Source organism: Eptatretus burgeri, chromosome 8 (assembly GCF_056783735.1).
Source record: "Eptatretus burgeri isolate ZD-2024b chromosome 8, Ebu_testis_v1, whole genome shotgun sequence".
Classification (NCBI taxonomy): Eukaryota; Metazoa; Chordata; class Myxini; order Myxiniformes; family Myxinidae; genus Eptatretus; species Eptatretus burgeri.
Genome location: NC_140968.1, coordinates 69,064,604 through 69,089,495, shown reverse-complemented (window position 1 = coordinate 69,089,495; position 24,892 = coordinate 69,064,604). Strand labels below are relative to the sequence as shown.

At 46.0% G+C, this 24,892-nt stretch overlaps 1 protein-coding gene and 1 pseudogene across 4 annotated transcripts in view; one reads left to right on the top strand and one right to left on the bottom strand.

The window, feature by feature from the left end:
- Positions 1-6,670: 6,670 nt before the first annotated feature.
- The window catches only part of LOC147021967 (high affinity cAMP-specific and IBMX-insensitive 3',5'-cyclic phosphodiesterase 8B-like), a 207,075-nt gene continuing 188,853 nt past the window's right edge, over positions 6,671-24,892 (bottom strand). For 3 of the 4 annotated variants that reach the window (XM_085892460.1, XM_085892461.1, XM_085892463.1), the window contains 3 exons: positions 15,580-15,741; positions 15,243-15,372; positions 6,671-7,831 (listed from right to left, as the gene is read on the bottom strand). In XM_085892460.1, the coding sequence (XP_085748586.1) occupies positions 7,722-7,831; positions 15,243-15,372; positions 15,580-15,741 (402 nt within the window). In that variant the 3' untranslated portion in view covers positions 6,671-7,721. Of the gene's footprint in view, positions 7,832-15,242; positions 15,373-15,579; positions 15,742-19,595; positions 20,827-24,892 lie in introns of those variants that run through there. The other variant, XM_085892462.1, reaches the window with a different exon arrangement.
- On the top strand, positions 17,546-19,378 carry LOC147021970 (uncharacterized; annotated as a pseudogene).

Below are 24,892 nucleotides of genomic sequence, written 5' to 3'. Positions count from 1 at the left end.
GGAGGGGAGGGGAAGAGGGAAGGGGAGGAGGAGGGGAGGGGGGAAAGGGGAAAGGGGGAGGAGGGAAGGAGAGGGGAGGAGGGGAAGGGGAAGGGGGAGGAAGGGGAAGAGGAGAAGGGGGAGGAGGAGGGAGGGGAAGGGGGAGGAGGGAAGGGGAAGGGGAAGGGAGGAGGAAAGGGGAAGGGAAGGGGGAGGAGGGAAGGGGAAAAGGAGGGGAGGAGGAGGGGAAGGGAAGGAGGGGAGGGGGGAGGGGGAGGGGGGGAGGAGGGAGGGGAGAGAGAGAGAGGGGGGAGGAAAGGGGAAGAGGAAGGAGAGAGAGAGAAGAAGGGGAAAAGGGGGAGGGAGGGGGAAAAGAGGGAAAGGGGGAGGAGGGGGAAGGGGAAGGGGGGAGGAGGGAAGGGGGAAGGAGGGAGGAGGGGGAAAGAGGAAGGAGGGGAGGGGGAGGGGGGAGGGGGAGGGGGAGGGGAGGGGGAGGGGAGAAGAGGGGAGAAGAGAGGGGAGGGGGAGGGGAGGGGAGGGGAGGAGGGAGGGGGGGGGGGAAGGGGAAGGAGGGGGAGGGGGAGGGGAAGGGGAAGGAGAGGGAAGGGGAAGGGGAAGGGAGGAGGAGGGGAGGGGAAGGGGAAGGGAGGAAGGAGGGGAGGGGAAGGGAGGAGAGAGGGGAGGGAGGAAAAGGAGAGGAGGAGAGGGGAAGGGAGGAGGAGGGGAGGGGAAAAGGGAGGAAGGAGGGAAGAGAGAAGGGAGGAGGAAGGGAAGAGGAGGAAAAGGGAGGAGGAAGGAAGGGAGGAAGAAAGGGAAGGAAGGAAGGGGAAGGGGAAAAGGGAAGGAAGGAAGAGAGAGAGAGGAAAAGAGAGAAAAAGGAAGAGGAGGAAAGGGAGAGAGAAAAGGAGGAGGGGAGGAAAGGAAAAGAAGAAAGGGGAAGAGAGGGAGGGAGGGGAAGGGAGGAGGAGGGAGGGGGAGGGGAAGGGAGGGGGAGGGGAGGGGAGGGGAAGGGAGGGGAGGGGAGGGGGAGGGGAAGGGAGGGGAGGGGAAGGGAGGGAGGGGAGGGGAGGGAGGGAAGGGAGGGGAAGGGGAGGGGAGGGAGGGGAAGGGAGGGGAGGGGAGGGGAGGGGAAGGGAGGGGAGGGGAGGGAGGGGAGGGGGGAGGGGAGGGGTGGGGAGGGGAGGGGGAGGGGAGGGAGGGGGAGGGAGGTTTGGTGCCACCAAACCAACGAGGTTTGGTGGCACCACCCAAGTTTATCCAAGGAAGGGTGCACAGGGTGTTTCAAAAAGAGAGATGCAACTTTTAATGTTTCTTCTTTACAAAGAAACAGAAACCTCAGGAACGTGAATGAACCAAACATTTCTTGAAAGCTTATGACATGGTAAAGTTTTCTATCACTGATTGCTATTGCAGTAAGTCACTGCTGGAGATAGGGAGAGCCCAAGGTCTGAAATTGGCATTTACGCAAAATCCTTGTAATTGATGTTCTCGGTGTGTGCCCCTCTGCAGTTCAGACAGGCATTGATCCTGACTCCAAAGTTCTGTCCAACTTTCCTGTCGGTCTCATGTGGCACTGCCTGGAAGCAGTCTGACACCTCCTGTTTCACATTATCCAGTGTGGCAGGGCGATTGGCATAGACACAGCCCTTGGCAGCCCCCCAGAACCAGTAGTCCAGAGGGTTCAAGTCTGGACTATGGGGTGCCCAGTTATGAGCAGTACCCAGGGCAACGAGGTGGTTTCTGAAGAGCTGCTGCAGGAAAGTGATGGTGTCATCAGCTGTGTGCGGGGGGTGCACCATCCTGCATAAACCGGGTCATGCTGAGCTTGTTTGAGGTGACCTTTTGGGCTAGATCATGATGAAACTTCTGGAGCACGGCTCAGGAACACTCACCATTGATCGTCACCGTCCTGCTCTTGTCATTCTCAAACCAGTAAGGCCCTAGCGTTCCCCAACTGGCATTGAAGGTGCAGAATCATGTGACCTTAAGCCCTTTCAGGTACCTCTCAGTGATCTCATCAGGTGGTCCTAACTCCCAGAAAATGTTGCTGCAGTTGTTGATGGCACCGTTCAAGTGGAAATGGGCTTCATCACTGAACTGTCAATGGCATAATTGAGCTACGGAGCTAGAAACCGCAGAGAAAAACATACCATAATAACACCACCAGACCGGAGAGACCGGAGAGGGGACGGTGGAAGACAGAAAGACCACCGACCTTCCTGTTATGAGAGGGTGAGAGGCCCAAAGACTCAGCCTCATCACGGGAGATACCAATGATTCGAAATGCCTTGGTTTCCCCGGCGTGAAGCCGAGAAAGGTGAGAGGCAGGAGCACCAGCCCAGTGTGGAGAACAGTACTCCATCAGGCTGTGGTCGAAAGCTTTGTATGTGGTCAGGAGCTCAGGTGGGCCGAGGAAGGACTTTGCACGACGGAGAGACTTTCTAATATCCCTTTCCTGTTGAATTAATACCAGGTGGGGTTGACTCTGCCTGTCATCCTTCTGAGGTCGGCAAAATGAGTACCAGCTTGCTGGTATCCTGTGTCGGAGTGGCGACCCATCCCGGATTGTACCCAATAGCGAAGGAGACTGCTTCGGCAGCACCAACGCTCTGCACAGAGTATGGTCCCAATGAATGGATGGATGATGGTTCCTCCAAATTTCTAACAGTCATCTTCTCCAGCATTCAACAGATCTGCGGCAGGGACCACAATGATAACTGTCCTGATAGTGACCTTAACGACCACGATGAGCCTTCATCACCTATGGACACGACAACCGGCCACTCGCATATTTCCACAAGGCACGTGTATACGAACCGCTCACCCATTATATTCACCTGTTTCAAGGACTACGCTATACCCCTCACGTGAGACAATGGTGCTGAAACTAATTTTACTTGTGCGACTTTGGCTCACTATATCAGCTACCCAGTCTCAAAAAGTTCACAGCATGCTTACCAGGCAGATGGTGTGACCCCCCCCCCCGGATGTCTTTGGTGAAACCCATGTTCTCAACAGTGCTGATCATATTTTGGCACCTGACGCGTTGTTTCAGACCTCGTTGTCGACGTCCTCGCGGGAACTCCGTTCATGTCTCAAAATGATAATACTATCTGTCCGCGCAGCATCTCATTTGCATCAGCGATTACGATCGTTGAATGTCCGATGATTTGTCTCCAAAGACAAACAGGGCCTCTTCAATCCACCGCATGCAAGTTGATCTACGCTATCCAGCGACGACAACCACACTATTATATGACCTGGAGAGTTCCTTGAAACCCTTTCAGAGATCCTCAGCACCACGATGTGTTCCGACATCACCACTGAACCCAGTCCAAGATCCCTATGCACATGAGACTCATTGCCCATGCAGGTGTGGTCTCACCTTGACAGAATGCACTCCCATCCCATCTCCCATAAAGAGATTGTCCCATCACATAAAGAGATAATGCACTCCCATAAAGTCCCATCACTATCAAGAGATATTCCCATTTCAGCATTATGCATGCTACCATCATCACTGAGGTTGTGAGCCTCCCTCCAGTCTTGCCTAAGTATGGACCACCACCATCACCTCACGCTTGTGTCAACACTATCCGCGTTGATCCTGACAACATCCTTGCGATGGATATTAGGGTGAAGTTCACTTCCCTACATTCTGAGTTCTCACCTGTTTTTGACCCTAAAATCATCAGGTTATAATGACAGCCGGGAACATTCGTGCCATGGGCACTATCCATTTATGACACCCTAACGGCTCCTTCCAGTGACAGGGGTACGTTAGTTTAAAACTCCCTCCCTTATGGCCAACGATCTGACATTGGGATTTGTGCAAGTTGAAGTGTAGTTCCTGACCAGGCATGTCACCACCGAGGATACATGTTTCACTCTTGTTGTTGGATCTCTCCAGCCAGAAATAGCGCATGAAGTGAGGGACCTCCTAATTGCTCCTCCAGCCTCATAACGTTATCCCAAACCCAAGGCTGAGCTCATCAGGCATACCTCAACTTCACAGCAAGAGACTACACCAACTACTCATTTCCAAAGAGCCTGGTGACAGAAATCCCTCTCAATTTTTGTGAAGAACCAGACAGCTGCTTGGGGACAAATACATAGGAGAATGGCATCTTCAAACAGCCGTCTCTCCAAAGACTTCCCACAAATGTCAAACTGATCTTGGCCTCAACAAAAGAGGCTGTTGACATCGAACGCCTGGCAGACCTTGCTGAAAAGATCATGGAAGTATATTCTCCTTCGTCCTCCACTCCGCACGTCGGAGGTGTTTCAAAACCTCACCAGGAACTTGCCCCCCCAACTAGACCAAGTCTGTGCCTTGTCCACCCAGGTTGAAAACTTGACCAGATGGGTACAAGCTCTCACGACACAACTACAGGAGTACAAGCCATGGGCGTGATCCATCCAGAAGTCAATCAAGAGGATACAATCCCAGCTCAAGCACCCACCCACATGCCAAACGAATGTGATGGGTATCATTCGAAGCATGCAGAAAAGGCTCAAAATGCGTCAGCCCATGCTCATACCAGTCCCGCCATTCAAAAAATAGAAACTCTGATGTTAGCGACTAGCGACGACAAGTCAGTCTGACAATGACACATGTCGTTGCCAATTCAACATAACAAGGCAACATGTACCAAGTTTTTAGTGGATACTGGTGCTGAAGTGAGTATTTTACCATATTTTCACAAAAGCAAAGGCCAGCTTACATCAATCCGGCTACAGGCAGTGATTTCCTTAGTCATCACCACATACGGGAAGAGATCTTTAAGGCTGGATCTTGGACTGCGACGAGAATTTCGATGGGTATTCATGGTTGCTGAGTTCCTTACACCCATCATCAGGGCTGATTTTCTTCGCCAGTTTGGCCTGCTAGTGGACATCAAACATTACAAGCTCATTGACAACACAACCAGCCTTACTGTGCGAGGAATCATCAGCCATACACCCTCCATCAGCCCCATGTTCGTGCAAGCTACATCTCCTTCACATCATGACACCCTCCTTCATGAATACCCGAATGACAAACGGACCCAAATGCAATGCCCTCTCCTCTGGTGAGGGTAACAACGAGAGAGAGAGAGAGAAGAGAAGAGAAGAGAAGAGGAGAGGAGAGGAGAGGAGAGGAGAGGAGAGGAGAGGAGAGGAGAGGAGAGGAGAGGAGAGGAGAGGAGAGGAGAGGAGAGGAGAGAGAGATCCAAATACCTACGGGTACAAAATTTGACAAATACGTGCAAGGTAGTTGTCAAGAAATATCTGTGCAAAACTGCCGATTCCAAAAACTTCCCTTACCTTTCCCCAAGAGACAAAATCAAAATTATATAAACGAGAATGGCATTCGGTAGAGCACATACCTTAGCCAGGCAGAACAGTTTATGTTTTGTATTCCACCGACAGGCCGGATCTGTATCCGGACCTAAAACAAAATCGAATCAGCTTGTTCTTTGTCACCTGTTCAACTCGTCCACCGAGTTTTGTTACAACCCGTCCACGACTTTTTGAGATATTGTGCTCCGCATCGTTCTTTGCCCCATCTCTCAATGGCGGAGAATCACTTAAAAAATTATAGTATCGGGATCCAGATCTTCACCAAAATCGAATAATGTCGTCCTTGTCACACACTCAACCTGTCCACCAAATTTTGTCCGAATCCGTCCACAACTTTTTGAGATATCCTGTTCGCAGAGACGGACAGGGGTGAACACGTACCCGCCATCCACCTTCAGGGGCGGAGGTAACCAGAGTGCATTTGTGCTATAATACATGGACCACAAGCAGAAAACAAAATAAGAAAAGTGACAAATATCCACAAAATGTTCTACAAAAAGAAGTACATCCCAAAACTACCTTCCATGATATGGAGGTGGCAGTTTCATGGAGGTGGCAGTTTCATGGAGAGAAACCAGGTGTGTTAAACAACAGCTGTTGGATTGACTTTAACTTCGATAAAAGCAAGCTCCAGTCACCTTTAAGGATTCAAAACACCTGTCAGAACAACTACACATACTCACAGGCATAAACAGCGTGTTGGGGTAATCCATAAGCACGTCTGCAAAAACTTCAATATCCCTGTCCCTGAAAAGTTATGAAAGTCTCACTCAATTAAAAAAAAACAACTAATAATCGAAAGGAACAAAACTTTGATTCATGACCTAACCATCCCATAAAGCAAGAACTTTGAAAACAAGGCATTGCGACTGGATATTGTACTCGAAAAAGAAAGGAAGACATTGCCAATTGAAGTATCAGTATCCAATGACTGGTCTCAATTTGGAAATAAATTTGGTATCATCCCAGAACTTCAAAAATTAATCGAACAAAGCATGGAACCGAAGAAAATTGACATTCTACTAATGATGCAGCAACAGAAGTTATACAATCTGGCGTAGAAATTGAGATAGCGGAAAAAAACCCAAAAATCTCAGCAAATGGAGGCTTTCCTCAATCGGAGCCAGTCCGGGAGAGAGAGTGCTGCCAACGTAATCTCGCCAAGAGAAAAACATTCTGCTTCCAAAGAAATACACCTCAGGTGAGAGCAATTCTTCAGAGGGAACCAAAAAGGATGCTTGTGACGGTGAGGTTCTAAAGGCAGTAAAAGACTATCAAGGTGTTTGAGGATCATGACGGGTCGTGTCCCTGAAGCGTACACGATGGTTTGAAGAATGTAAGAGCCAGGTGGGGAATTATAAAGCTTTATTCTTCTGTCCCAATAACATTTTTCCACAAGTCCCTGGCACACAGTAAATAAATAAGTCTTCTGTACAGCTGGAAAATCATTCTGGCTATTACTTTTTTTTTTTTAAACAGTGGAATGTATAAACATTATACAAAACAAGGCATATGTACACAGCGATGTTTCATCTGATCATGGAAAGATGATTCCATGTGGCTATAACTTTATTTAGAGGAGATTCTAACTTGGTAAACAAACTGCTTATGGAAAAAAATTTGTTCAGTGTTGCAGTCTTCCAAGGCTTTAGGTGAGTCAGAGCGAGAAGAAAATGTGTTTGCGGTTGGAACGAGGGAGGAAGGAGAAAGGGGCCAAGGTGTAGTGTCAGTAATCAGATCGATTAGAAAGTCAATGAAAAATTGGCAAATATAACGAACAAAAGGCCTTTTAAAAAAATTAATCCTTTCAAGGGTTTACCAATTACTTCTGCAGCTCAGGATGAAAAATTAAAATACAAACCACCATGGAAGAACCATGGTAGTTCAGCTGGGAAACCAGGAAATGGAGGAATGGGATTGGGAGGGGGAGGCAGCTTGAGTTAAAGGGTGAATACACTTGCCTAATGAACTAATCAGTAGAACCTGCATTACGCAGTCACCCAAGAAAAAGTTTACACGTGAAGCAGTTAGCTGCATAAAAAGCAATTTTACTCTTACAGAGCCTAATCGTGCAAGGTATTTTGGCCGTTCATATCAATAACCACATCAGGAAGTTTTTGCTGTATTGCTCTTGTTCGCTCGAGCTGATTGGGGGGAGAAAAAAAAAACCTATAAAAGTGGCAAAACCGCTGGTATTCCTTTCGGTCATCGATATTGCATCATGCGCAGCAGATTCACATATCTTATGGCATAAACACACCGTCAGCTTTCACCTCAGCTAATCCAGTCCTCATTCACAGCCCCCACTTCCCGTGTAAATATGGCTGGTATTGAGGTTCTGTGGAGGTAAAACTAAAAACAACAGAAGAGCCTGGCAGGATGACAATAAAAGACCAAGGTCAGAGGTCTGGCGGCGGTCGCAATGTTTTCAGTGACTGCTCATCCATCCCTTTCCAGTACTGGTAATTGTCGGCAAGGTTCTGCATCAGCTCCGGGAGGTCAGCGAAGGCTAGAAGGAAACGTTTTGGGTGATAGAGGGTGACAAAGCACAATAAGTAACATGAATTGGTAAAGGAACAGAATTTAGTTACGGAAATGAAAATCTGAGCACGTAACCCATTGCATGTCTCATGATCAGAGGAAATGTTCGTGGCTTTATTTCATATTTCAGTGAATCCTCAACTTTATCTCAAGATCGCCGATGTCTGAGCGATTTAGCAAGATTAGGAACGAAACTGAGAGCTCATAGTGGTATTTTGCCCGAATACATCCCTTCCTATGATATGATCCCTTCTGACAATCAGGTTCATGACCAATCTGGCAAAATGAGGACTTGACTTGGCATCCCTGGGGTGCGATTGCATACGCGCACATGCACGATGAGACAAACAGCCACTTCGTTTGGAGGGAGTCCCGTCACTTCCCGGGTAACAGCAACGTCACGACAATGGTACCTCCTTTCTCACAACACTCAGCAGGGAATTTCCTCAGGAAGAATTGCCTCCTCCCCATGAATGCCAACCTATGGAGAATGTCCATGCTCTCGCCTTTTAAATGCTGAACATCAAGCAATGAAGCAGCACGTACCATTTTTAAAGTCTTTGGTAAGATAATTATAAATGAAGAGGCAAACAGACATCTATACCAACAAATGGGAGTGTGTGTGTGTGTGTGTGTGTGTGTGTGTGTGTGTGTGTGTGTGTGTGTGTGTATGTGTGTGTCTCCTCCATAACTCCAAAACCATGAAACCGAGCAGCCCGAAACTTTGCATGCATACTCAGGGAACTCCAAGGAAGTGCAAGAGTAAAAATTGGGTATTTGGGTTCATTAAAACACCACTTTTCAAGATGATTAACAGCCTTATTTAATTATATCCTTCATCAGGCGCATCCTTGGCCACCTCACTGGCATCTTAAAGTGCATACTGGTGACCTCGTTCGGATTTTAATTCACCATTTTGATTGGCTTGCTCAACCATGCCTCGACTTGGAACAGGTCACAACAATTTCTTAACAATTTTTTTTTTCACTTTCCTCACTCATATTATCGAATGCCTGATCATCATCCTGTTATGTTTGTGGGGTAGATGAAGAGATTTTATAAGAAAGATAGGATTGTGTAGAGTTGTTTGGTCCATGGACGGACGTGTCGGAGACATCTCGATGTAACAAAGTCGGGATACTGTGAGCTTAAGTGTTACTTGTCACTACACAGGAGGGTGGTGCCTTGTTAATTAGGTCGTGATCAAGGATAACTTCCCCAGTATGTAATTGCCCCCCTGTGACTTTTCCTTATGTTTTTATAACCAAACCATGATAACAAACAAGCAAAACGGGCGAGGGGGAAGAGGCCCCGCCTTCCCGGGTTTTGTGCGAGCAGGCCACACACCAGAGGCGGAGGTTTGATGGGCGTGATATGAGACGCATGAAGAGGAAGAAGGCGTGGGAGAAGCAGACAAGATAGGAAGGTGGCAGAGCAGTAACCAAGGGATGCACGCGATTGAGAGAGAGGACGTTAGCCAGAGGATACAGAGGATCTCGTTTTTGCTCTAGGCACGACGAAGGCTGCACGATTCTCATGTTCCTGCTGTGTGAATTGGCACGCGTTCTGAGCAGGACGTTGGCCGTTGACGGTTCAGTTGAGCCGTCAAGTGTGTACGTTTCTGACGAGGGAAGGAGAGGGCGCCTCGTGGCCTCATAATGGGGCCTCAGAAATCGTCTTGTCGTGTGGGCCATCGTTGTGACCCGACCGGGTGCAAGAGAGGAACGGTCGGCATATTCGCTCGTAATATGAAGCTGCACGGAGGTCTCTGAGCCTTGGCGTTAATTACTGCTCACGAATTGCTTGACGTACGTTCTTCCCGCGGTGAGAGGCAGCTTGGCGCCATTTTGTCGGGCACGTCTACGAAGCGCCTTGATTCTGCATTCCATAAGGACCATCTAGACCAGGGGTCGGGAACGTTTTTGACTCAGAGAGCCATTAAAGCAAAATATTTGGAAATCTATTTCAGTGAGAGCCATATAATATATTTTAAGACTGAATTCAACTAAATGTGAGTATAATAAGCCTCTGAATTTATTCTTTTAAATAATGTTGTTATAATACTCACCATTAATGGGACTTCTGGTGCTGCATGGATTTGCTGATGGCTTTGTAGTCTGGTTGGTACTTGGTGAGGTTAAGCTTCATGCAAGCGTTGAGGCTTTCATCCGTTAGACGTGATCGTAGGTTGGACTTGATGTTTTTAAGATGTGAGAATGACTGCTCACATGCATACGTAGATCCAAACAAGGTCAATACAGCAATACTCACACGCTGCAGTGTGAGGTATGTGACAGGAAGCGCGTTCCAAGTTTTGATAATCAGCTCGTCTTCGGGTTGAAGTTTTTTCATTTCTGTCCACATGTGCTTGCTCGCCAACTCTGCTTTCTGTCGTGTGATTCTTTCCAAATCTTCATTCAGTGACTTGAACTTATTCACCCACATGTCTGAGGCCTTCAGGTCAGCCACTTCTGCTTCAAAATCTCTGACGGAGACACCAGGAATGTAACTCAGGTCGGCTGTGTTCAGTGAACACTCGTTTGGATGGGTGATGAACTTAAAAAGACGAGTGTGCTCACGAAATTCTCCAAAGCGTGCTTTGAATGACTGTAGGAGACTGGATGTGAAGCCAGCTAACTGGTGGAGATCAAAGTTTTGAGTGGGCTCACTTGCTGTGCATGCATCTTTAAATTGTCTCAGTTTTTCAAAATGTAGTAAACGACCTGTTTCAAGATCCATGATAAAGAGCTCCAGCTTGTTTTCAAAAGCAAACACGGCTTGTTGAAGGGATAACACTGTATTTCCAATGCCTTGCATTTTCACGTTGAGCTCGTTCAGATGTTCAGTCAAATCCACGAGATAGTAAAACTTGAGGAGCCACTCAGTTTCGGCTAGCTCAGGATGCTCAATCCCTTTCATTTCAAGGAAAGTCCGGATTTCGTTCAGGCAAGCCGCAAAACGGCTAAGCACCTTCCCTCTTGACAACCAACGCACATTGCTGTGCAAAAGCAGACCGTGATAGTTATTTCCAACTTCATCCAGCAGTGTTTTAAACTGGCGACCATTTAAGGCTCGGGCAACAATAAAGTTGATCACACGAATGACCAGCGACATCACTTCGCCAAGCTGCTCATCACACATCTGAGCACAAAGTGCCTCCTGGTGTAGAATGCAATGGAAACTTAGGATGGGTCTATTTTCATGTTCACGGAGAAGCGCCACAAATCCTTTGTTTTCCCCACCATACACGGAGCACCATCAGTACACACCGAGATAAGTTTATCCATAGGTAGATTTTTTTCTTGAGCGAACTCCATGAAAGACTTGAATAAATACTCACCTCTTGTGGACCCTTTTATTGGCAGAACAGCAAGACTTTCTTCGCGCAGTGTATCACCAGCAGCATATCTTGCAATCACACTGAACTGCGACAAATGGCTTACGTCTGTTGACTCATCCAAAGCCAGGGAAAAGAACGGCGCTGTATTTATGTCCTTCACTTGCGTTTCCTCCACTTGGTTTGCCATAATGATGGTACGATCATGAACAGTTCTTGTCGACAGAGGCATGTCTTGTATCCGTTTGATTATCTTGTCTTTGTTCGGAAGATCATCAAAAAGTTCATTGGCGACATCCAGCATGAACGTTTTAGCATCCTCGCCATCTGTGAATGGTTTTCCGTTCCTCACTATTGCTAAAGATCCAGCAAAGCTGGCGGAATTATAGTCACCTTGCCGGGTCCATACGCGGAGTTGCTGCTGGCTGGCTTGCACCTTGCTCAGTAGCTCTTGGCACGCTTTCTTTCTGCTGTCTCCCGCAGGGTATTTTGATGCAAAGGTAGCATGGCGCGTGTCGAAGTGCCGCTTTATATTCGACCGTTTCATCGATGCAATTTTGTCATTGCAAATTAGACACACCACAGAACCTGCTCTCTCCACAAAGGCGAATTCTTCGGCCCATTCGTCCTGAAATGTACGATACTCCTCATCTTTTTTTCTTTTCGCCATCTTCTTCGTCGAAGGGTTAGCTTTGAGCAAATGAGAGAGAGGGAGATGTTGACCCAAGTGAGTCTGGCTGGCCTGCGCACGGGCTGACATACTCGAGAGGTGCGGCACGGCCGGCCGACTCTGGGATGCTGTTGCCTCAGCGGTGGCGCGTGATTGGTCGAGATGAATTCCGTGACGCGTCTCGGCGGCGGCACGTCATTGGAGGAACCGAAATCACGAGTCGCCTCAGCGGTGGCGCGTGATTGGTCGAGATGAATTCCGTGACGTGTCTCGGCGGCGGCACGTCATTGGAGGAACCGAAATCACGAGTCGCCTCAGCGGTGGCGCGTGATTGGTCGAGATGAATTCCGTGACGTGTCTCGGCGGCGGCACGTCATTGGAGGAACCGAAATCACGAGTCGCCTCAGCGGTGGCGCGTGATTGGTCGAGATGAATTCCGCTACGCGTGTCGGCGGCGGCACGTCATTGGAGGAACCTAAATCACTCGTCGCCTCGGCCGCATGACTGGACAAAACAAAAACCGCTTCAGACAATTCGGAGGTGTTTTTTCTTCTCTCCTTCTGCCAAGTTCAGCCCTGCACGTGAATGAAGCACGACACCATTCAAACTATAGGTAAAGCTTCTGCGAGAAATATTGGGCTTTCCAAGTTTCAAACTCCAATTTTATCTGCGAGCCAGATGCAATCATCAAAAGAGCCATACCTGGCTCGCGAGCCACACGTTCCCGACCCCTGATCTAGACCAAGCTAAGTGCCTTGACAAAGGAGCGAATTTTCTTTGGGTCATTTTCCCCTTGTCTGTATTTAAGTCTGTGTGGAGGTGTCTCAATTAGATTTAAATTTAGTTTACCTCACGTTTTCCTTTCATTATTATAATTTTAATTATTGTCATTGTACGTATTTGATTATGGTTATTAAATTATTATTTAGTTAATTTGATTTGCTTGTGTCCGTATGTTTGTGCCGTTCTGGTGCGGCACTTAACTGTTTTCCCACGTGCGCATTAATCTCCGAGAGTCTCGGCTGTCGGCCTCCAAGGGAGAAGTTTGGCCATTTGTGCAGGTAGGGGTTAAACCCCTTAAACACGACAATACTGACAAATTTCTGGATACATCGCAATGCTTATAAATGCCCGATGACGCCAGTATTCGTGGCTTTATTTCATTTCCGCACATGCCATAACCACGACAATCTCTTAAGACAAGCCACATTACAAAATTTAAGCTTCAGAATTGAACTTAGCAGCACTTCTGACTGCCAAAAAAGTGCTCATTTGTCTAATTCGGACTTTATGAATATGACGTGTTTAATATGGTGTGCGTTTCATGCGGTGTGTGTTTAATATGATGGATCGGCAATCGCTTGCCAAGCAAGCCATTCCTTATCAACCATTTTGTTGGATAAATACAAATAAACTAGAAAGGCACTCGGTAGAGCACATACCTCTGCCCCACAATGACTGATCCACGAGAACATATCGTGCCCAATACATTTTTGAAATATCATGCTATATATCATTTTGGGCCCGATCTCTCTATAATAAAGAATCACCCCAAAAAATTAAATAACTCGGATCCAAATCCAGATTTGGATCTTCACCAAAATCGAATCAATTTGCCTTTATTACATACCCAACCTGTCTACCAAGTTTCATCCTAATCCACCCACATCTTTTTAAGATATCGTGTTATATATTGGTTTAGCCCCATCTCTCATTGGTGAAGAATCACTAAAGGAATTTTCTGATCCAAATCCGTATTCGGATCTTCACCAAAATTGAATCAATTCTTCCTTTTCACACACCCAACGTAATGTGTCCACCAAGTTTCATCCAAATCCGAATACAATTTTTTGAGATATTGTGTTATATATCATTTTTGACCCTCTCTCAATGGTGAAAAATCACTTAAATAATTCTACTTGTCAGATCCGGATCCGGATCTTCACCAAAGTCTAATCAGTTCGTCCTTGTCACACACCGAACCTGTCCACAAAATTTAATCCGAATCCATCAACAATTTTATGAGATACCCTGCACACAAAGAGACAAATAAACAGACAAACAAACAAACAAATGAAATTGCTCGTTGAGCAAGGAATTGCTGGAATAACTTTGTCATATCTCCAGGATCTCTGAAAAAACAAAAACCTGGAAATCAAATTGGTTCTGATAAGTCGACAGTGCTACTGTTTAATGCGTTATCGCACTTAGTTTGGTCATGATCATAACTTGGAAGTCAATCGGACTTGAAATGGCGTTTTTATCGCAATTTGAAAGTTTTGACCCGACTCCCCTGACATTCGACCCCCGACCGCTAAGAAGGGTGTTGGTGTGACACGCCAATGAGACATATGGTTGGATGCAATATTGGAAGATGCACATTTTGGATTTGGTTTGAAGTTGATACGAACATTTTAGCGGAGGTCATTGCGAAAATAAGAACTTCGGTTTTTCGGTGATCTTGACCTTGACCTTTGACCAAGATTCACCAAAAACGACAAGTGTCTAAGTTGGAGCATGGCCGACGTCTGCACCCAGTTTGGTCATGATCGCTGAAACGGTGTGGCTGCTACAGGGTAAACAAACACACAAACAGACAGACAGAGACGCACAGAATGACACACAACCTACCAACATAATTGCCGAAATCCGAAGGATTCTGGCAATTAATAAACAGACAGAGAGGGGTGAAAACATAACCTCCTTCCACCTTTGGCGGTGGAGGTAAAAAAAAACAAAGAAACGTTTATTTAACATCACGGCAAGATAGCCAAGAGGTACACACATGCTTGCTCTCAGCTGTCTTGCCTGGGTTTGAATCCGGACCACGCTATAAACTGTCATCCCAGGGTTTCACAGGCAGGGTGATTCATCAATGCGTGTGCCATCTCTCGAATGGACAATAACCTGGGCGTCACCATCTGCCAGAATCCCACCCTTCTCTTCTCTTCCCCCCATCACTCTTCTCCCTCCCCTCCCTCTCCCACTCCCCTCTACCTCTCTCCAACCCCTATCAATATATATATATATATATATATATATATATATATATATATATATATATATATATATATATATATCTCCCACCAAAATATCTCTATCTATCTATCTATCTCTCTCTCTCTCTCTCTCTCTCTCTCTCTCTCTCTCTCTCTCTCTCTCTCTCTCTCTCTCTCTCTCTCTCTCTCTCTCTCTCTCTCTCTCTCTCTGTCTCTCTCTCTCTGTCTCTCTCTCTCTTATATCTCTCTCTCTCCCACCCATATCTCTCCCACCCATATCCCCCTCTCTCCCACCCTTCAAAGGAGACAGCTTTGAGGCGAGTGTGTCTGTAGGCCATACTGCCAGCACTCATATACCTCCCTACTATCTCACCATCCCAAGCATCAAACATGTCCGTGATGAAGTAGTCTATGAAGGAGATCTGAGATTTTGGGATGCTGCATGTGTTCCGGTCAAAAACGGGCATCACAACGGGCAGCCCAGTCAGCTTCTCTTCCTCAGTCTGTGGAACCATTTGAAGCAAGACACCAAGAAACATAAATCAAATCAACAAACACGCTTTATATGGCACTGTCCATGGACCTCTTATGGAGTGAAATCTTAAATGGTGTTAAACAACAGCAAAACAAAATTGGGGTTTTCATTGGGTTACAAATGCAGGCATTATTCGGCCACAATGCAATTAATGCTGTGCAGTGCCACACCATACCTGAGCAAAATACTCCTCGGAAATCCGACCGGCCCATTCCACGCACAGGGGGAGGGCCCGACAAGGGTTGGAAATATCCGCACACTTGATGAGCATCCTCTTGATGAGGAGTCGCATCTCAGGTGTTCTCGGCACGCATACAGAGCAATCACCGCCGTCGTTCTGCAATCAAAGGGTTCTTGAAAGACCAACAAAATATGTACCTTGCTTTAACACCACAACTGCGTGGCTTAATCATTATTATCCAATTATCCTTTTTTCAAGCATCCCAAAATTACGAATCATAGAAAAATCAGGAAAAGGTCAGCAATCTTCTTCATCCATATGCAACACAAGGCTGCTTGGTCGCATCATTTTAACGGCACACTTGATTACACCTGTTCTCTTGTGATTTTTGAATCTTCTCTTTCCTGATGGTGATTTTTGAAGAAATGCCAACAGACAGATGAGTGCTTTGTATACAAGTATATCTTTGCATAATTACTTGATTATACTCAAAGTTATGTTGTACTTTAATTATTTCACATCTAAATTATTTTCCTTTTTCATCAAAGTGTGTTTGAAATCTCAAACTCTATCATGGATGACTCACTATCATGGGACGATTATGGCTTTGAATCAAAACATATGTTTTATACTGATGTATATTTCGAAATGGAGAACGTGAATTCAACAATCGATCCTCTCGATGTAAAGTTTCATTTATCTTAAAATATAATGCTATCTAAACGACTCTGTTGTATGAGGACGAAGTAATGTATATCCTTATTTTCCCAGCAAACCCTTGCAGAATTCATTACCGAAAATGATGTTCTTCGTGAAACTCGGAGTGAGTTTATAGATTTGTTTGAGGACTTTTAGAACAACTTTGACACAGAAACTGATGTTTTCACCATTTATGCCTGAGGTTTCGACCCCACTCGAATAATTGCCATCCGACAGGTGCGAACTATTTAATTTAATTAGTAATATTCAAAACTATCATGTGGTTGGAGAGGGGGGAGGGGTGGGGGAGGCTCTTAAATTATGAATATTAATATTTCCATTAATATTCATCACGGCTTTGGAAATGATACTGCTCTTAAAAAGCAACTTGGGTGAAAGCTCGAGAAAGACATTCAAACAGGCCTCATTAGGATTCATTAAGCTTCAGGATTAGGTAAGATTAGGTCAAGGAAAGGTTGTAGAAAAAAATCATGAAGGTGCATGGTGAATATGGGTCGGCAAAAGTAGAAGATGGTAGATCGGCAGAAGGATGAGGAAGAACAGTCGGCACAGGAAGTCACATGGTTACGTGGTTACGTGGTGACGTGGTGTATAATGTGTGGAGGGAAAAGGTTTTTTTGTTGTATTTTTTATATGTTAAGACATGAAACATAGGGTATAGTTAAGAGGGATAGGAGGGTGGAGGGATAAGTGGAGAAAATAAAAACTGATGGTAATAAGGAGAAAATACAATCAACACGATTGTGCACACAAACGGGAAGGCTAAGCTGTTGTAGAAAGTCATAGCTCAACAACTTGAACAAGTCAAGAATTGATATTCCTACATAAATAGGTTTATCCATCACAATACTTTCCTTCACCATATGAATAGCGCAAATGTTCTCCGAGAATGTCTCCAACTCACTTAAAGCTGGGTCTATTAATTAATTTAGATGCTCGTTTCCAAGATGCAGTAAGTCTGATGTTTTGCGTGTTTCTTACATTTTCCATCGTCTTGCCAAATACAACATTATTCATTAATTTATAGAAGACTTTCTCGAAGTCGGTCTGAGTAACTGTTCGCATCTGAGTATTGAAATCAATGTTTTTTTTTTACCCGATGACGTTGGTTAAACTTTAGAACTCTGTGAATTTTCTTTATCCTGGAGGATTCGAGTGTTCAAACAATGGAGGAATCGAGTGTTCTCAAACCACCTCTGGCATTTCCCCAACACCATCACAATAACCAGAATAGGTAACGATGTACCTCGACCAAAGCGCAGATGACGTCACCCAGGAATCCAACAACCCAGCCCCGCAATCGGAACGTCCTTGTGAGTGGAAATATTCAGTGAAGTCAGTCCCTCCACCTCTCATTCACGACTGTATTCAGTGGATGGTATTCCAATGAAATCAAGATATCCTATATTTTATGTAGCATTAGAACAGTTGTGATTGTCTTTTCAGGTTTCCGAGAAGAACTGATATGCATAATCCATAGTTGTGACAACAGAGGACAGGTGATGCCGATGAAAGAAACTATATGGACGAAGATTCTGGAAAGCACAAGCGCACATGAGCACAGAGAAAACAATCCAAATACCATCAGATTATACATGGATTACCTCCATATTATGACACCTGTCATAGATATGTTGCATGTTACAAAAATTTCATGGCCATACCAAAGTACATTGTCCCAAGTCCAGAGTTGAAATGCAAGTCTTTGCGGTGGTCTCAGCCTTTGATGAGGTCATCCACATCAGGTGTGTTTCTGAATGTTTGTATCTTCTGTGATAAGGAGAAATTATCACACCCGTGCTATAGCAAAGACGGCCTTGGCAGATGTGAAACATTCGAAGCCGAGAATTCCATTCGGGTGGCTGCTACAGCGATGTAGGACGAACACATACTGTCAAAAATTACGAGAGTTGAATTTGTTGCCAAGGAGATAAAATATCACCACTCATGCAAAAGTAATTATTTCAAATAAGCTGAGAGGTCCTGAAAACCACCACAGCAAGGCTGTGGTGTGAGCTCAGAGGCCCTTGCCGCAATCGTGACTCATGTACAGGAGAATGGAGTTGAAAATGCACGTCCTGAACTTCTCCAGTCAATATATGAGATGTATTCAGCAATGACTTTTGAGATCAGTGAGATTGCCATAGCCACCGCACAATCATTAGGAATCATCCTCGAGTGGTAGTTCAGTGGACAAGCCAAATTTGATTCTCTGAAGAGCAAGGAAATGGGTGTTGTACATAATGCTGGAATAACACTGTGATCCGATATCTGAAAGGTTTGCCCATAACTTTGGTTCATTGACAAAGGGAGTAGTGTCAAAAACTGCATTGTTGCTCTGTAAGGCTCGAAAGAGAGTTGAGAAAACCAAATTCTCTGGTCCAGTGCAGTTGAGAGATCTTATAAGAGATGAAGCAGTTCCTCCTGATGTGGCGACTACTTTTTTCAAGATCTTATACGGCAGTCTTGATATTCGAGCATACGGGCCAGATGTTGTGAGACGGGCTGACGCAAGCAGCCAAGATGCTTTGTTTTTCGTGAACAAGGGTCGGGTCAAACCCCAGAAACAGATCACTCCTGTTATGGGGTGAAATCTTTGACTGGCAGTCAGAAGATCCTCACTGTTCTCAGTAGGTTCAGGCATGCCATCAATTATCACTGTGCAGAAGAATTGGAGACTGAGCGAGCTCTTCCACATCTATATTCCAGAAGAGAATGCCCACTGGGAACTAAAGAGAATTGTGTCATGGGCCTAGCTTTCAACAATTCTGACGAGTTGATGCACACATGTCTGGTGCAGATTCCTACATGACACAATGGGAATACTGTACCAGGTGGACATCCCTAGACAATGTATCCCCAACAATCATACCCATGTGGGCTGGTTTCAATTCTCAGCACTATCTATCTATAATTCCAGCAATGTGTGTGTGTGTGTGTGTGTGTGTGTGTGTGTGTGTGTGTGTGTGTGTGTGTGTGTGTGTGTGTGTGTGTGTGTGTGTGACCGCTATTTCTCGACAACCACTGGTCCGATCTAATTGAAACGTATCAGGCATATTGTTGGGGAACTGAGTATGTGCCTTTTCAAGGTTGATATTGTTGCGAATTCGCGCCCGCCGGCGTACGAACGGCCACGTAACTCGAATCGCGGCACGTCGCCCACCGGACGGACAATTCAGTCGTGACCCTCTCGGAACAACGCCAGGAGCTAGTCACGGGTGGGGGTTTAACCTCACCACGATCGTGCCAATTGCCCACCCGTGCAGGATAGGGTTGCTCGCCAAATTCGATCTACCTAAGTACCTGCGCGAATGGTCGACCGGGCGATCGTACCACGCCACAGGCTGACTCCGGACACGAACCGCTTAAGCGGTCCGTTCCGTGCTACAGTGATAACCGAGCGGTGTTATCGTCGGCCTTGACGGTTCCGATTAATTACCGGGATGTTGCACCCAATACGAACCCCGTACGTGAAGCAGGATGGAGAGTCAAAGGAAAGGACACAGCGAAACGGGGAACAAGTTCACACAAGCACGTTTATTCACACACACAGACAAGCACGTATATACAGCCATACAGTCAAAAATGCACATATAACAGTTAAAACAGTCATGCAACAAAAGCAAATGCAGAGCTACAACCAACACACAGCAACACTTACGCAGTTCTACTTGTCGGACAGGCGCCACAAGCACGCATACAAAACCCCAAAAAGAAAATGGTCACTTCCCTTTGGGCCGTCGAGTCCTCCTTCCACGACCGTCGGCGTGGTCGCGCCTGGCCCCGACTCCTCTTGCGGTCCGCGAGCTCTCTCCGGCGTGGTGCACCAAGCTCGTGCCGCACGTAGCTCGCGTCGTCCGCCCGACAGCTCGGACGGGGTTTTGGGGAAACGGACGGGGTTTGTTCGGCGCTATTCTCTGCGCTCGCGCACGGGGTCCCAGGGCTCGTGGGAGGATCAAAGGAGCAAGGCAGGAACAACAGCTCGCGACTCAAACCAGAAGACGACCATGAACCAGAAGACCAACATGAAGACCCACTCTCGACCAACCTCGGCCAACCGAAGACCAACTCTCGACAAAAACCAACCCAAGGTCCGTCCTGTCCGCCTTTTGTAGCGCGGGGCTCCGCCCTTCGCCCCGCCCCGTTTCTGGCTCCACCTCCCTTCGAGAAGGTTCAAGAAAAGGGGCGTTCCCTCTCGTTCCCCCCCTCCCCGCGCCGTACAGGGTCGAGGAAAGTCAGTCTTGGCTCGGGGCCAGGGAATTATTCCCCCCAAAAAGAGGCCTCCACCTTTTCTCACCTTTGATCCCCGGCTCGGATCGCACCTCCCACACCGAGCGCGGAGAACTCAAATGGGAGAAACAGGCAGGGGAATCCCGCACATCCTCGCAGTTCCTTCATTGGCGCCTTTGTTTGCCATTCGGAAGCGGACGTAGTGGCGAAGATGTGGTAGCGTAGATGGTGAAAGTGGCGTGGTTGTAGTGTGGTTGGCGCTGTGATGGGGATGGCATGGTTGTTGAGATGCTGTTTGAAATAAAAGATAGAAAAAGAAAAACGACGAACTCAAAGCGTCGCAGCCTGGATGGATCACATAAATTCCCTCTATACAACGGGTTTGGGATAACTACACATGTACCTATGGAGATATCTCACCTGAGGGCCCTTTATGGTGTAATGCGAATTTCCACAGCCATCACAATATTAATCAGACAAGTGCTTCCCAAGTTATGGCCATTTATTTACCAAACCAATGACAGGACACGTTGCTGCGTTGGCGTGGCCGATGGGGAAAGGGTGCCATTGAGTTAAAAATGATAGGACACGTTGCTGCGTAGGCGTGGCCGATGGGGAAGAGATCCTCAGCCGCGTTCCCCATTACGGGTTACAACGTACGGACTTCCGGATAGTGATGACTTACTGTATTCTAATAATTTCTCGATTTCTTATGCGCATTTATAAATAAACACAATGCTCCAATGCAGTCGTCGTTTACGAGAGCAAAGGAACGGCCTGTGTGGTTGTTTGAAAGTTTATTTTAATTTTTTTTGCACGTACGGCCACGCACGTACGGCCACGCACATACGGGCACGCGAGAGCAAAGGAACGGCCTGTGTGGTTGTTGTTTCTGTCTCGCGGTTTGAAAGTTTTTATTTTTTTGGGGGGTGGGGGGGGTTGCACGTACGGCCACGCAAGTACGGCCATGCACGTACGGGCATGTGAAAGCGAAGGAACGGCCTGTATGGCTGTTGTTTCTGCCACGCAGTTTGAGTTTTGTTTTTGCACATACGACCACACGTACGTACAGGCACGTAATTGTGTAGATTATTTGCCGAAACAAATTATGATGTGCATGCAGAATATGAAGCAACCACTGACCTCTCTCGATGTAGTTGCTGAAACATTGCGTATTACTCAGCGATGTCGAAAATAATGTAATCAGGAGTAAAGAGTCATTTTGTATAACCTGAATATTAAGAAATCTGCGATGCAGATGCAGGTTACTGAGTTGTCAGAATTTGACGACGTACAGTATCATTTTTAATTTTTTTTTGTATACCTTGTCGAGGCTCGTATGAGAGCTAATAAACAACATACAACAAGGAGGGGGGGGCATGAGACAAGAGGGGAGGGAGAGGGAAGGACAAAACAGTGGGGAACAGAGACATTAGGAGATCTGTGGAAGGGAGAGGGATGGTGTGGGGAACATGGGGTATGCAAGATGGACATTACAGGGACTTTCAGGAAGGAAAGCAGGGGAATTCCATATCCAAATGCCTTTTTACAAGACGACCGGCAAACTTGTGGCAGAGCCTGATGGTCCGAGAATGCTCACTGAATGCGGAGTATTGGCCCCCCAGGCTCATCGAGAGGTTTCGTCACAGGGAACCGTTTCAGTCAGTGTAAGGGACTGCAAGAAATTGCATTCAATCCTGGTGCTCACTCTCAAGGTTCTCCACTTTCGTCAATGTTTAAATGGTTTTGAGGAACATAATTTCAATGAGACATTCGGTGTTTTTCAGTTCTCTTCAGAAGATAATTTACTCGATCGCCTCTCCGATCTGGATATCTCGAATGTGATTGAAAGCTATCAAGAGTATTTGGCAAGGACAGCAAATGGTGACCATGGGAAAACAGCCCAATTCTTGATGAGGTACGTTGACTATAATCAGCAAATTCAGAATTCTGGACAGAGCAGTCCCCACGAATGTTTATTACTCTATTTGTGGAATCATTGACACCGATCACCGAGTTGTTTTTCACAATGAACCATCACAGTTATGCGAGATGGATGTCGAAATACCAAATGGATTTGCTGAACATCGATACATCTCATCCTGGTCTCCGTTACATCCTTGAAGCTGGGGTAGTCACAGTCAGGACAGATTAATTCCTTCGCCAGGTGTTCAGTCGATCTAACACTGGAACAAACTGTGAATGCTGATGCAGCTTCCTGACAGACAGGCATTGTGAATGCCACCAATAATTATGGTGCTCATAATGTTTTGAAGATCATCAATTTTTGTTTTGAAACTCTTTTAATCATCAGTGATGTTGATATAATGTTCATGCCGGCCTATGCTATGCACTGTTCCATGAACCACCACAAACTACAAATCTGATGGCAGACAAGAAGCTGTCCTTCATTTTGTTCATTGTATCATTCGACGTGAAGTGTTGCGTTCCTCTCAATTTTGAATAAAAGCTCTACAGATCGCTAGATCATTAATTTGGCATTTATCAATACCTTTGGACATAACAGAACGATTCGTAAATGATGAATCCCGACTGATACAAGATCTGGATATATGTAAGGGGTCAAAGCTGTTGAATCCCTTTGGTCTGCACGAACATGTTCTTAAAACAATATACTCTTGTTTAAAAAAATTGTCCGTGGCGTATGTTCGGGAAAAGGCTGTATGTGACATCGAGTTAGCAAAGAAGGGCTTCTTAAATAGTTTTGGTTGAAGTGAAATTGTTCTTATGTGGTCGATTCTGACTGATATGATATCAGAGGATATTTTACCATCAATTTCATGCTCTGGCTCGAAAGTCTAATTGGAACACTAATTAACACTAATTAGGGCCGTTATTAAACCCCTTCTGTGTACAGTAATACGTTCTTTTGATGCATATTCTTGATCAGGGAGTTCAAAGCTAACTTTTGATGAAGGATTAAAAGTTGGGTTAAAATATTTAAAGCAAATGCTTAATTGGGTCACAAATTGGTGAAAAAGGCTTCTTGATCAGTTTAGGTCAAAGTGAAATCGTTCTTACATGGTCGATTCTGACATAAGATAGGATATTTTGCCATCAATTTCATACTTGGGCTTGAAAGTCTAATTAGAACACTAATTAATGCTCATTAGGGCAGTTCTTAAACCCCTTTGGTTGATGGTAATACGTTCTTGTGATGCATATTTTTGAACAGGACGCCGAGATCTATCATGTGGTGAGAACTAGATCCATGTGCACGAAACGCTCATTAAAAACAATTTTGGCACCCCTTTTCAAGGCGCCAGGACCCCTTGAGTCGACTTGGGGGCACGCAACAATCCACATTATTGCATTCGACCATCATCATCTATACTCTGGATAGGTCAAACCTTTTGTGCTCGAGAATCTGATAAAAAGCCTGTGGGCTCTCGGAGTATTAGGTCTCAACTCATCAATTAACCTAGGTGGCTAGGATTATCAATAAATTGACTCCTCCATGGCCTTCCAGCTGAAGAAAGTTGCACAAAGCAAGCATGAAAAGCTACACAAGGTATGCCCCTTTGCCATTTCAAATCCTTCCCAGAGTTCCTTCAAAATCACAGGTGAGCGACACAGGTGAGACCCTTCAGTCATAGGTGAGAGATGCGATTTGAATCACAGCACACGGTGTACTCAAACCAGTCAATCATAGGGCAAGTGTGATGAGATCACAAGAGGGACAGTCTTGAACTAGCACATGGTGGACTCAAAACTAAGGTTCTGAGTAGAAAGTTCATTTGAGAGCCACGCCCCTCTTGTGTGAGGTCTGTGTCGAGTTCGAGCTGAGAACTGGGACAGTGAGAAGGATGTGCTGTCTTCCCCCCATCAGAACTCTTTTCTGGAGCGTCACCAGGGTTCTTTGCCCTTCCTCTCCTCCACACCACCCCTTGTAGGAGGAGGTACCAGTCCCGGAAGTCCATGGATATTAACAAAGAGTTCGCCCGGACACCTGCCTCGCGGCATGTCATGTGTGGGGGGATCGAAGCCTGCTTCTCCCATCCAACCAATGCGAGGATGACTCGTTCGGCTCTGCCTGAAGCAACCCTCATTTATTTCATCCTTCCCGCATCTTTTAACCCTTTTGTTTCTCTCAGTGTCCGATATCTTCTTGAGGGAATCTGTTGTCAATTAAGGATAAGTTAACTAGATTAGCCTGATAGTTTTTTTTGTTTTTACAGTTTTATGCACGATATTTTTTCTGATCGAGACATCCTCTTCCACTTCATATTTTTGTCACATTGTTGTTGTTTCCATTGCTCCCTTCCCTGGTTTCTTTATTCCCTTAAAAACAAACAAACAAACCAAAAAACATTATTTATTCATCCATTCCTGTTGA